Source organism: Gossypium hirsutum, chromosome D05 (genome assembly GCF_007990345.1).
Source record: "Gossypium hirsutum isolate 1008001.06 chromosome D05, Gossypium_hirsutum_v2.1, whole genome shotgun sequence".
In the NCBI taxonomy this organism is placed as follows: domain Eukaryota; kingdom Viridiplantae; phylum Streptophyta; class Magnoliopsida; order Malvales; family Malvaceae; genus Gossypium; species Gossypium hirsutum.
The window spans coordinates 58,201,291-58,215,266 of record NC_053441.1 but is presented as its reverse complement, the minus strand read 5'-3'; the positions used below and the strand labels follow the sequence as shown (position 1 = coordinate 58,215,266).

At 32.3% G+C, this 13,976-nt stretch overlaps 1 protein-coding gene across 1 annotated transcript; it reads left to right on the top strand.

Moving 5' to 3' along the window:
- Positions 1-8,114: 8,114 nt before the first annotated feature.
- On the top strand, positions 8,115-12,798 carry LOC121217246 (disease resistance protein At4g27190). The gene is made up of 3 exons (XM_041092769.1): positions 8,115-8,120; positions 10,513-12,111; positions 12,157-12,798. Exons 1-3 carry the CDS (start codon positions 8,115-8,117, stop codon positions 12,796-12,798), a joined length of 2,247 nt encoding a protein of 748 aa, XP_040948703.1.
- The last annotated feature ends 1,178 nt before the right edge of the window (positions 12,799-13,976 follow it).

Here is a 13,976-nt window from a genome sequence, read left to right as displayed (position 1 = left end):
TAATTGAAAAACATCCTTATAATGATTCAAAAGTCAATGGTGTCGGAAAGTGAGGTTTTGGGACTCCGTTTCCATGAACCGAACTCGTAAATATTTTTATTAAATATTTATAGAGTTTTATTAGAAGCGAGTTGAATTTCGGTTAAGAAATTTAATTGAATTAAGGCTTAATTTTAGTATAGGGACTAAATCGTGTAAGTGATAAACGTATGAATTACTAAAGAATTCTAATTAGAATTTATTTAAGGGGACTTAAAAGGTAATTATACCTATGGTTTATAAGTGGATGTCACCATGGTTTTAAATGTTAAAAATGTTGTAAATTTTTACTTCAAATAAATAAATTAATAACATAAAACATAATATAATAAAATAACTTAAAACAAGTTAGTGGAGAATAAAATAAAAACATTTTCATTCTTTCTTGATGCAAGTTGAAATTAAAGGGAGAAGAATAAGTATTCGGCATTAGAGGTTTAAGCATTCAAGCTTCAATTTATTTTCTTGTAATTTTTATGTTTTCGGAATTCTGATGTCTTATTTTTTCATTCAACCCATGCCTTCTTTTTCAGTATTGTTTAAGATTAGTTAAAGCCATAGGGACTAATTTGATAGATTTTTAGGTTAGAAGTGAAAAGAGGTTAAATGTGAAGTTAATGGTTGATTTTGAGTAATAGGGACCAAATTGTAAAAAAACTCAAAATTAGGGGATGACATTGAGAAATAGGGAATTAAATTAGGCTTGTAGTGAAATTAGTATAAAAATTTAGGGTTTAAAGTGAAAGTTAGGCTAGCCCAATTTTAGGGACTAAATTGAATAAAGTACAAAAGTTATGTAATTTGATAATTAAATGTGAAATTATTTGTGTATTGATGAAATGTGTGGTTTGTTTTATTCCATAGCTAACGTTGTTTCGGAATGCTCGAGTAAGAAAGGGAAAAATAAAGTCGATGTTGAATAGCTTGAAATCTATTGTTGGTGTTTTTATAATCTAAACTTTTGTATTTACTCCTATTACACATTGTATTATTAGGTAAGTATATAAGGTAAGTTAATTGCTAGAGTAATGTTGCAAAATGATAAATTTGAATTGAATTGTTATGATCAAATAATTATTGGTGATAAATGATTAAATTGTATAGCTATAATAATAGCATATATTGTATGTGAGATTATATTCCGAAATGAGATGCATGTGAGATTATATTCTATATGGAAATGAGATGTTTTGTTATGTTGGTAAATGAATGATTGAATTGATAATTGGTGATGTATGATTATGTAATTTGTTATAAATTAAATTGTGAAAATTATTACCCTATTAACTGTTTGGGTAGGATAGGAAGAGTTTAAGGTTTTACGACTATGTGTCAGGGAGTGTTGGGCACCCCATTCGTCAGTTATACTGACCAGTGCTGGGAACATATTTTTTTGATCTTACTAGCTAGCGCAAGGTGTAATCAATTTCTATGGTTTATCTATTAGGCATTTGGTGACAAACTTTGATGTGTTGGTTGGATCCGCATATCTGAGTCTGAGTCATGTTAATAGGGGAAGTAATTGATAAAACTGAAATCATGACTTGAGATGATAGTAGTTTTGAAATGAAAATGTTATTAAATAGCAAATGCGATATAATGGAATGAATTATATAAAGAAATGTGATTTGGAAATTAAAGAAGTGAATGGTTATGTAATGAAGGAATTAAATTAAGTATGATATGAATCAAACTATGAATGTGTGATACTATCGCATAGTATTGGCATATAATTGTTGTAATTTTATTTTTATGTTCGATTTATAAAAATACCACACAGCTTTCGTTATCTGGCGTCGACTAGCCGCTTTTTTTTACTTTCATCGAACCTCATTTTCTCGTGTTTTTATTACACATCTGATTCGGATTTGATGTGAACGCTCCCATGAGATAACCAGAACGTACAATTAACCAATAAGTCACTGAATTAGTCGATTAAATTGATACTAAAATTGAAACCAAAACGATCCATTCAACCCATTATGCAACAAAACCCTTACCTTCAATCGAACGATGGTAGTTACGTACAACTAAGTCACCGATGGACAATCTCGAACCCCTTGTCTTCCCCTACATGGCATTAACAAAAACACTGTCAATAAAGAAACACCAACCAAAAGTAATAACTACACCTACCCAAACTTACTAAATAGAATTACAATCAGAATTTGAGACAAAAGAGAGTGTTAAACGAACTACAATACCGGTCAAATAACAATGGCACATGGTTTAGTTGGAACGAAAGACTGTAGAGTGGAAAGGGAGGAATTATTTTTCAATGAAAGAGAAAAAAATAGAGAGAAGAAAGGAAAGGAAAAAAAATGAGAGAAGGAGGAGGAGTTTTAGGAAAAATCAAAAATAAAATTTAAAAATAAAAATTAAATAAAAACTAAATCAAAGGTACCTCTATCTGACAACCGAAGCAAAAATTATCACTCCAATTCTCACAAGAACTCAAACACAAAACCTCAAGGCAAGCTAACTCCTTATTACTCGAATCAACAAGCTCATTTTGATATGAGTTTACTGAAGATAAGACATAAACCCAATCGCCAATGAATAGGCTAGGATAAAAAATAACTTATTTTCCCAAAAGTGGGGCTTAAACCCAAGACCTCAAACACACACCTAAAACACTTAGCCACTGAATCAGATACACATTTATGATAAAATTCATAGAAAAAAAGTAAAATTAGTCAGGGCATTAGAACTCTACCCCTTAAAAGAAATTTTAGACTCAAAATTTACCTAATCCGAATAGATGAGGATACTACTGAAGCATCGAGTCCTCAAGTTCTCACGTGGCTTCCTTAATGCCATGATTCTGCCACAGAACCTTAACTAATGGAATAGGCTTCCTCCTCAAAACCTTTACATGGTGATCTAAAATTTAAACCGGTTCATCCTTAAATGTCAAATCTAGTCTAACCTCGATCTCCTCAACAGAAACAACATGAGATGGGTCAAACCGATACCTCCTTAACATAGAGACGTGAAATACTTTATGAATACGGTCTAACTTTGGAGGTAACTCTAACTGATAAGCGACCGGTCTCACACGCTTTAGAATCTGATACGGTGCAATGAACTTAGTGCTCAACTTGCCCTTACGTCCAAACCCAGAACTTTCTTCCACAAAGATACCTTACGGAAAATGGAGTCACCCCCAGCGTAATCGATATCCCTCCTTTTCAAATCTGCATATGACTTCTGTCTATCAAAAGCTACCTTAAGACGATCCTGAATTAATCTGACCTTGCCCTCAGTCTTGGAAACCAACTCAGGACCCAAAACTCGTCGCTCCCCCAACTCAGTCCAACATAGTGGAGTACGACACTTACAACCATATAGAACTTTGTAAGGTGCCATCTGGATGCTAGTGTAATGACCCAAAATTCACGGGCATCGAAAAAGTGTACTATTGAACCTCCATCTTAGTAAATCGAGTTCAAAAATAATTATTAAAAATATTTATGAGTCTAGTAGTGTGTCTAATTAAATTTTAATTAGGTGAATATAGCTTAATTAAGAGTAATTGCGAAAAAGGATTAAATTAAATAAAGGGTAAAAGTTTAATTATAGATTAAAAAATAGAAAGAGGTCAAAATGGCAATTATGCCAATTAACATAAGTGAGGCGGCATAAGCCGTTAAAATCTAATATTTTTATATGATTTTTTAAAAAATCTTAGTATTAATTATTATTAAGGTTTTATATTAAATTATAAATTATATTAATTATTATATTATGAAATAAATAAATTAAAACATGACAAATGTAGGGTGATAAGTGGTACATGTGTAATATGTGAATATATATACACTTGTATTAAATTATTTATTTACTTAAAATTTAAGTAAAAACATATTTATAACATTAACTAATATTATTTATTAATATTATCATTATCATGATATTATATTTATGTCAAATGTATGATGATTAAATAGTACATGTATAAAAAGATAAATATATACAATTGTAATATTTATATTTGTATATTAAGTAGATATTTATTATTTAAAAGGTATCTATTAGTTAAATAATTAAATTATAATATTTTTATGTGATTAATAAATTAATTTGTGACAAGTGTAGGGTATAGATTAAGTACAAGTGTAAAAGAATATATGTATACATTTGTAATATATGTATTAGTTAAAAATTAGATATTTATTATTATTAATTAGTATATATATAAGAAATGAAAGAAATGAAAAGGAAAAAAAGAATAGCAGAACCATTTCGAAACAGAGCAGGGAAAGGAGAAAAAGAAAAACTAAGGTTTAAGGTTTTAAAGCTTTAAAAGCTAGCAAAGAACCCAGGGCATTAGTACCGAAAGGAAAGGAAAAAATCATCGAGGAGTAACTACAAAATTCAGGTTTGTATTACTATAATTCTAATTATTTATTTATTCATTAAATGTTAAATTAATTTATGTATATGGTAAGTAAATTATAAGGTAAGTGTTTTTGTTGAATTGAATGAAAATTGAGTTGAACGATGAATGTGAATTGAAATTAAATTGTATGTGAATTGAAATGGAAAAGTATATTGAATTGAGTTGTAGTTAAATTGAGAATGAAATTGAAATCGAAAAGTAATACGGAATACCCTATTAACTAGTCGGGCTAAGTTGGATATAGTTGGCATGCCATAGGATTTGGAAGAGTACGAGATTTATCGACTTTGTCGATCAGACACTTTATATGTCATATATCAGGCACTTTATGTGTCGTATTTTAGGCACCTCGTGTGTCGTTTTATTCACTTATGTGCCGTATACTAATCAGGTACTGTGTATTGTTTTAGGCACAATGTGCCGTACTGGTGTGTTTGGGTTGGAATCCCTGTATCTGTCAAATTCCGGATTGATCAAATGAATTTGATCGATTGTAGTATTGAATATGAGAAAATTTAAAATTGTGGATTGAAATTGAGATTGAAAATGAAAGGCTTGAACTTAATGTTCATGTAGTGATTGAAAATATTATATGTGATATGTGATTGAAATTGAAGAATAGCTAAAAATTGTACTGTTATTGTTAATTAATGAAAGTTTAAGAATGAATTGATATTTGAAAAATTAGATAGTTATATGCTTGATAATTATATTCTATTATTATTATTATTATTTGAATTATGGTAATACCACTGAGTATGGAATACTCAGCTTACGGTTGTTTCTGTGCGCAGGTTGATAGGAGTCAAGTGTCCCGGTCCAGCATCCAAACGATCCCGACTCCAGCAGAAACATTTTGGTGATGTTTTCTTCCTTTAAATGAAAATGGCATGTACATAGGGATTATAGTGGTTATTTTGGTATGTTATACGATTTTGTTGTAAAGAAAGATATTTGGTGTTTTGATGATTAAATTAGTGAAATGGTAGAAATTGTTTATGACATTAGTATTGAATTGAAATGGTTTGAATAATTTTATGAGTTAATTAGAAACGATAATAGGGTTTTCATTAATCAAGTTGTTAAGTCAATATCTCAAGTATGATTTAAGTATATTTGAGAATATAAATGCATTGGTTGAACTACTGGAATTGGTTTGGTTGCGATTTGAAATTAGAAGGGAAGGTTAAATATTTATAAAAGGGGCTATATTGAATTTTTAAAAAAAAGAAAAAGAAAAATGAATGAAGTCAATTAGTAAAAATTTATATGAATTTATGATTATATTATAATATATTTATTATTTATTTAGGAATTATTTGTAGATTGTCTGATAGGTTCGGTAATGCCTCGTAACCTTGTTTCGATGACGATTTAGGGTTAGAGGGTGTTACAGCTAGACTAAAAACTGTTGTTATAGACGAACTCAGCCAAAGGTAGGAAATCATCTAAACTACCTCGAAAATCATTTACATAATTTCAAAGCATACCCTCCAGTATCTGAATCACCCACTCAGATTGACCATCGACCTAAGGATGGAATGCAGTATTGAAGTTCAATCTCGAACCCAAAGCCTCATAATTTTTTTTTCAAAATCGAGACATGAATTTAGGATTTCTATCTGAAATTATCAAAATCAGAACCCTACGAAGTCTCACAATCTCAGAAATATAGAGCTTGGCCAATTTATGCAAAGAATAATCTGTCCAAACTAGAATAAAATGGGCAAACTTGGTCAACCAATCCACAATGACCCATACAGAATCCTTTTTTAGTAGGTGTTGAAGGTAACCCACTAACAAAGTCCATCATTACACACTCCCATTTCCATAAGGGAATCTTAACTTGCTGGCACGTTAGACAACGAGCAACGAAATCGGTTATAGTGGAAGGATCTGCTACAGCTTAAGAAATTGCATGGCCAATTGGTAGTGACATAGAATGGTGGGCCAAAGAGGAATTTTAAAATGAATGGAGCAGTAAATAAAGTTATTTCTATTTAAGGAGTTAATTTGGAAAACTACATGCCATTTATTCGATATTATGTACCACTTACTCTTTTTTTTCTTATGAGCGAAGAAATATTTATTGAGCTATAAGAAAAAAACAAAGTATGTGAATTCTGCTCATTAACCAAAGATTAAAAAAGAAAACTAAGATTTTTGACAAAACTTACAATTATTTGTCTTGGTCTAATGTTAGCCACATTAAAAGCATTCTTCACTGTTAACTTCAATTGAATCTCTTTTCTTAAGCATTCTTCATTGCCAACTTGCCCTTATGTCCAAACCGCATAACTTTCTTGCACAAAGATGCCGTCCTCTCACTCTCTCCCTCTCTCTTCACTTTCTCGTTAGTTTCTTTCTTTATGGTTGGTTTTTTAGTTTTTCATGCTTTTTTTCTCTCTTCTTTTTTTTTTATTATTCTTTTGTTAATTTGCGTATCATTTGTCCTTTGTGCTATCAGTTTTAGTTATTAAGGGTAAGGTTGCTTCATCCTCCATTTTTTCAGCCATGTATTGAAATTACTTCATTGGGCGTTTAAGGTTTCAGAGCTTTAATAGTGTGGTATTAATGTGTATTTTGTATACTTAATGAGTTCCATGCATTTTTAGGAGAAGAACGAGAGGTGTTGGGCGTTCCTTCGATGACTTAGATATTGTTGTTATTGTTTTCTTTGTGCTAGGTGCTTTAATGTTATGTTAGTGAGTCAATCTTGATTTAGTGTTGCATTTTGTTACTAATTTGATACGTTTGGAATATTGATTTTAGGTTCTAGTGTGTTCTTTCATGAATCTACATCAAAATCAGCCATCAGACGTGTGATCTAACTTGAAAAACTTATCAAAAATTTAGAAAATATGCAAAACAAAGTTGTTTTCTGAAACTATCCAGTGACACATAACCATGTGGTAGGCTGTGAGGGACACATGACCGTGTGTGATTTTGTAGCCCGTGTAAGGCACATGATGATGTGTATTTTTACAATCCATGTGGCTTGTCATGTAGGCCGTTTTCCCACATTGTCGTGTGAAATCATGCAAATCGTGTGGATAGACTATGTGGACCACACGGGCTAGCTTTTTGGGTTGAGTGGGTCTTTTGGGCCAATTAGAGGTCGACTAAAGGACTCAAAATTTGAGTCTAGGTGCATTATATATGCCTAGAAAACATAAATTTCAGTACAACAAATATGGGTAAGTGTAGGAAGTATGTTAAATAAATTTTGATAAATATAATAATGCGATATTATCTGCTATAAGTAGGTACGTGAGTTAAGCATGACTATTTTGTGAACCATGTGTGTTATACATATTTTGTTATCTGTTTTGATAAGTTATCCGATTCGACCATGAATATGATATGCTATGATCTATATAAATTATGTGTAAGTTACATTCCGTATAATATCTGTTTATGTTTGCCTGCATAAAAACTATGTGCTATGTATGTCAACGTGATTTAGCATATGCATTGGGGTGGTTCTATTTTGTTGGAGGAAGTGTTTTCTAGTAGCATTATTGCATTTTCGGTAGTTAAACCACTATATATGTTTGGCAACTGAGCTGTACTATTATGAGTGGCATACCACCACGATCCGGTGTGATTTGAATGGATGGACTCTTAAAGTCCTAATTGGTGTGATTCGTTGGATGGAGTTGGTGTGTAGCAGATGAAGGTAGGATTTGTGTATGCATTTGTTCTGGTCTGGTATGACATATGCACTTATGAAAACATGACATTCTAGTATGATATATATTGTCTATGAAATTATGATATTCCAAACCAAAATATGTTCCGGTTATATGATATTACGATCTGGAATATATATGTTTCTGGTAATACAACATTTTGATATGTTATTGATAAATTAAAGTAAAATTTTGTAATCACATTTACGTATGTGCTTGTTAAATAAAAATTATGCTTGTGGGTTGAGACACACACTAGGCTTCTAGCTTATTTGTTTGTTTAATACATTTTAGGTTGACTTCTGACTTAGAACCGGACAACTTGCGGGAGCTCGGATTGGTTACCAGATAAAATATTTGTGGGTTTACGATTTAATTATTTTTGGACTGTAATATGTTTTTGGTCCTAGTTTTAGTTTTTGTTTTATTCGTCGCCATTTAATATTTCTGAGCATTAAACTACAAATCACACGAGCTGACAAGTTAGATTTCGGTTTTCAAACTAAAACAAACTTTGAAAATTTTTTGCTACAAGGTTAAGTAATCATTTAAGTATTTTTTGAAAATAAAATATATGGTTTGTAACAAAGGATTGTTTTACTACTGGAAATGATCTGCTCACATTAGTACTTTTAAAACTCGTGATTTTGAATATGAATTATGGGTTTTAAATAAGTGTTTTCGAACTCGGCTTTTCTAACCATCTATGGGTGTTTTGCCAAAATTTTATCTTTTTGAAGCATGCATAGAGTTTCATTTGAACTGAAGCTTTGAACGAGTTGATTTAATTCCTCAATATCTAGTCATAACTTTTAAACCGGGTTTTCGGGTGTTACAGCCCAAGCGTGTTGTTCTTTTTAGACTTCAGTTGGATCCTCATCAAGCCCACCAAAATTTCTTCTTAACCAACTCATATCTATATGGGCGTCAAAAATCGTCTCTGGAACCTTCCTTAAAAGTTTCTTGCATACGTCTCCCCAATCGACTGCTTGAACTGATCCAGTCACTTTCAATCCATCCACCGGTAACCTAAGCTATAGTTGCATGTCCTCCAAAGTGATAGTACACACGCCGTATGGAAGATGAAATGTGTGCATCTTGGGTCTCCACTTTTCCATTAACGCGTTTACAAGGGTCACACGCAAAAATCGACATCTCTCAAGTAGGGTTCGATCAAGGGTGATGGATAAGCGGATAGATTACGAATATACGTCTCTAAAATTTGATATTCTTCCTATTTAGGTAAAAAAATATACAAAAGATTAAATTCAAATATAACAAGAAATAGTAAAATTAAACAACATTGAAATATAATAAAAAATATTCTTACCATTTGCAATTGGTCAACGAAAATGTGGTTGTCATCAAAACGAATAGAGATTTTGTCATTGCTAATTTTGGAAAACGCCGAATAATTTATAATAGAAAAATAAATTTATGAAAATGTTGAAATAATTTTAATAAAAAATAAAGTTGTGAGAGAAATAAATTTTGAGTGGGAATTTAAGAGGGAATTTAGAGAAATTTAAGAGAGATTTGAGATTGAATTGGAAGAAAAATGAAATGGGAAAGGGTTATATAGGAAATAAAATGGGACCATAGAGGGTGGGTGGGGGGTCCAATGGCTAATTAAATAGTCGTTGGAGAAAGTAGTCATTAAAGTTATCATTGAGGGAAAATGAATTGATTTAGTAGAAAACACTTTCAACTAGAAGCGTTTTTCTAGCAACACATTAAAAACGCTTCCAACTAGAAGGGTTTTTCTGCAAATTAGCTAAAAACGCTTATAACTAGGAGTGTTTTTGTAAAATTGGCCTACTCCTATAATTTTTACATTAGAATTTTTGAATGTCTCTCAGATGAGATTGAAATTTCAAAAATTCTATTGTTATTTATAGTTAATTTTGAGGAAAAGAGATTTCTATATAATAAAAATAAATAAATTTTAACAAGTATACTTACGTTTGTCTCTAAAATTTGCAAACAAATTAAAAATAGAAAATACACCTTAAATGTATAAAAATGAATAAAGAAAAACCATTTTCATTTCTAATAACAAATGAAAATAATGTAGTGAAAACAAATCAATTATTGAAACTTGATGGAAAATATATGACCCAAAGACTTTCACTTTTTTCTAGGTCGTCCTCTATCATTTCATGCCATGTGGGCGTCATTGGCAAACCAATCAGTACCAACTTCTTGCAAAGGAAGATTCCCCTTTCCTTTTCAATCTACTAAAATATAATTGAGAAAAACAAATCCTCATAATTTAGATCCAATACTGCACTAATGTCATAACACAAACCCTTTGGCTACTAAACCAACAAAACCCAGTTGTGTTAGAGTTTATGCTTTCCGAGTGGTTGACTTTTCCAGGCAGATCAACTTGATTATGTCTGTTGCTTTCATGACAATGTTGAAAAGCTCCGAGAGAAAAAGCGTGAACTTGCAGATGCACGAGTTCGTCTACTACATAAGATTGAGGATGCTAAAAATCGGCTTCTACAAATTGAAAATGATGTACAGAACTTGCAATCAAGGGTAGACGAAACACTGTCGGATATGGGAACTCTGGAGGAGGAAATCCAACTGAATAGGAGGTGTCTCAATTGGTGCCCTAATTGGAGTTGGAGATATCAATTAAGCAAGAAAACAATGAAGAAAATCCAGGATATCTCTGAGCTTTTGGACAAATTTGGTCAACTTGGACCAGTCGGTTACCCTGCTCCTACTACCCTTCCCACTATAGATTTCCTATGTTCTAAGGAATTTGTGTTTTCGAAATCTTCAGAGACTGCATTCTATCAAATCATTGAAGCCTTAAAAGATGAGAATATCAACATGATTGGGTTGTGGGGGATGGGAGGGGTGGGCAAGACCACCCTGGCTCATGAAGTTGGAAGTCAAGCTCAAAAACTGAATTTGTTTGACAAAGTTGTGATTACGGTTGTGTCTCAAAAGCCAAATTTTAAGATAATTCAAGATCAAATTGCACAATACATAGGCTTTGATATGAAGAATGAACAAGGAAGAAGATCCGAGCAAGAATTATGGTTACGGCTGAAGAATGAACCGAGGATTCTTATCGTCCTTGATGATATTTGGGAATCTATCAACTTAAAGGAGAAGATAGGAATTCCAATTGGGGATGATCATAAAGGCTGCAAAGTTCTTTTAACAACACGCCGTCATCAAGTATGTCAAGCTATGGATTGTCAAAACCTGGTACAACTTGGCTGTTTGAATGATGATGAAGCTTGGACTCTGTTTGAAAAGAAAGCAGGTCTAGATGACTTTTCTGATGATTCTATTAAAATCCTAGCAAATCAAATTGTCAAAAAATGTGAGGGTTTGCCTATAGCTATAGTTCCGCTGGGAAGTGCCTTGAAAGGTAAAACCCATCATGAGTGGCAAGCTGCATACCGGAGACTCAAAGATCGTAGATTGACTGAAATTGAGGATGTTAATGAAGAAAATGCCTATGTATGTCTTGAGGCGAGCTTCGACTACTTGAAGAATATGGAGACCAAGACATGTTTCTTGTTGTGCTCTTTATTTCCTGAAGATGATGAGATTTATGTGGAGAACTTGGTAGGATATGCATGGGGAATGGAGTTGTATAAAGGCATGGACTCAATTAAAGATGTTAGAAGTGAAGTGCTTGCATCAATTGAGACCCTCAAGAACTCCGGTTTGTTGCTAGATTGCGGAGAAAGGCATGTCAAAATGCATGATGTGGTTCGCCAATTTGCTTTGTGGATAGCATCTTCAAGAAAGGATTTTTCTTATGGGACTGTTGAAATACTCCCGATGGATGAAAGTTTCAAGCATTACAAAGCAATCTCCATCGAAACTGATCAAACGGATGAACTTCCTAAAGGAGTGGGTTTTCCAGACCTCAAACTTCTTTTACATGGTGGCAATCGTTTCGTGGAAACTTCAAGCGAATTCTTTGAGGGTATGAAGGCATTACAAGTTTGTGCTTTGAATCATCTATTGATATCTCTGTCTACATTTTAGTTTCATATGAACCTTCGGACTTTGTATTTGATTGATTGTAAACTCTCTGACATCTCAATGCTTGGGAAGCTGAAGACACTTCATATTCTCTCTTTAAGTCGATCTGATATCACTGAATTGCCGACTGAAGCTGGTGATTTGGAAAATCTAAGACTGTTGGATTTATCGTATTGCTATGAACTACGAAGAATCACTCCTAATTTAATACGAAGATTGTCCAATTTAGAAGAACTATACTTGCATGGTTGTAGTTCATTAAAATGGGCGACTGAGAATTCAACTAAAAGGGAAAGCTATTCCAGCCTATCAGAGTTGAATTTATTGCCAAAGTTGGTTGTAATATCATTGGATATTTCTTCGGAACGTTTTCTAGATGGCTTTGTGTTTCGTAGATTATGGAGCTTTGATGTTTGCATTGGCATAAAAAGAGAATGGCGGTTCCAAAAGATGGACCTTGAAACTTGTTCAATCTCAAGATCTTTGAGAATCAATATGTCTGTAGATGCATGCAAGCAACTATTTGAAGATGTAGAATATCTTGAATTGGGTGATGTGGAGGGTCACCCAAACCTTATTCCGAGCTTGGACTTGGGATTTAGAAAGTTGACTTCTCTAGATCTTCGACAGTGCCACTCTATGTAATGCCTAATTGATGCATCAAAGCAGCAAGTGCCAACCACTGCACTCTCTAATTTGAGAAAGTTATCATTAAGTGGTATGTTTCATTTCGAAGAGATGTGCAATGCTCCCCAGCCGCAAGGTTTTTTACAAAAGCTTGAAGAGGTTATAGTTTCAGATTGTGGTGAGATGCAAGTGTTATTCCCGATTGCTGAATTGAGGAGCATGGAACAAGAAGGGCCCAGTCATCATTTAAGCCTCCAAAGTCTGAAGATTGTTGAAATAGAGAGATGCAATAATTTAAAACATATCTTCCCAATGTCAGTTGCTAATAGCCTTGGGCAATTGCATGCTTTGAAGATAAAGAGTTGCTCGCAATTGGAAAATATAATCCAAGACCGACAACTGGCATACAAATGTCTACTCCAAAGTCTAAGGGAAGTATGTGTATCTCACTGCAATAACTTGACATCTGTTTTCCTTATTGTCCTATATATGGTCAAAGATTGGGAAATTTGATTATGCTTTTCATTTCAGGTTTCGTTGATTCACTTGCCTCAATTGAAAAAAACGGATATGAACGGCATTTTGTTCACACAGTCGTCTTTGCAGAAGTTAAAAGTACACAATTGTCCTCAATTGACACATTTTATTATTTCGACTACGATACAAGTAAGAATTTTCTTTTTGTTTTATATTATTTATTTATTTGTTTCTTTTTTATCTTTAATAATTTGTTGTTTGAATAGTTGTTTAAAAGATAGATTTTATTTTATAATTTTGGTCTAAAACTAATCTAAATAACCTTTTAAACAAATTAGTTGATTATAATACCATATAATAAGATTAATAAAATTTTCAAAAAAAAAATATTATCCAAACTTTATGTTTTAGATGTTGCAAATTCTAATACTAAATTAGATTATACCTATTATATGGGTAAACAAAAATAAGCTGTATAAAATTATATATAAGTTTTAGTTTGGTTAGTATCGATGTTGTTGTCTGAATAGGAGGATGTGGGTTCGAGCGCACTCACGTGTATCTTTCTATTTAAATGTTGGAAGGAATTATGAATGATTTTAGAATTTGTATTAAAAAATAAACTAGAAAAAAAATATATTTAAAATTTTTTTAAATATAGCCTTTTACACAGGTGGTTTTTTATTTTGTATTAATATATGAAAATGAGTTGAAGTAAT

Bases quoted from the DNA above. Each gene is read 5' to 3' on its own strand.
- LOC121217246 (XM_041092769.1), top strand. The intron at 12,112-12,156 runs GTTTGTGCTTTG...TCTACATTTTAG, and splicing joins AGGGTATGAAGGCATTACAA to TTTCATATGAACCTTCGGAC.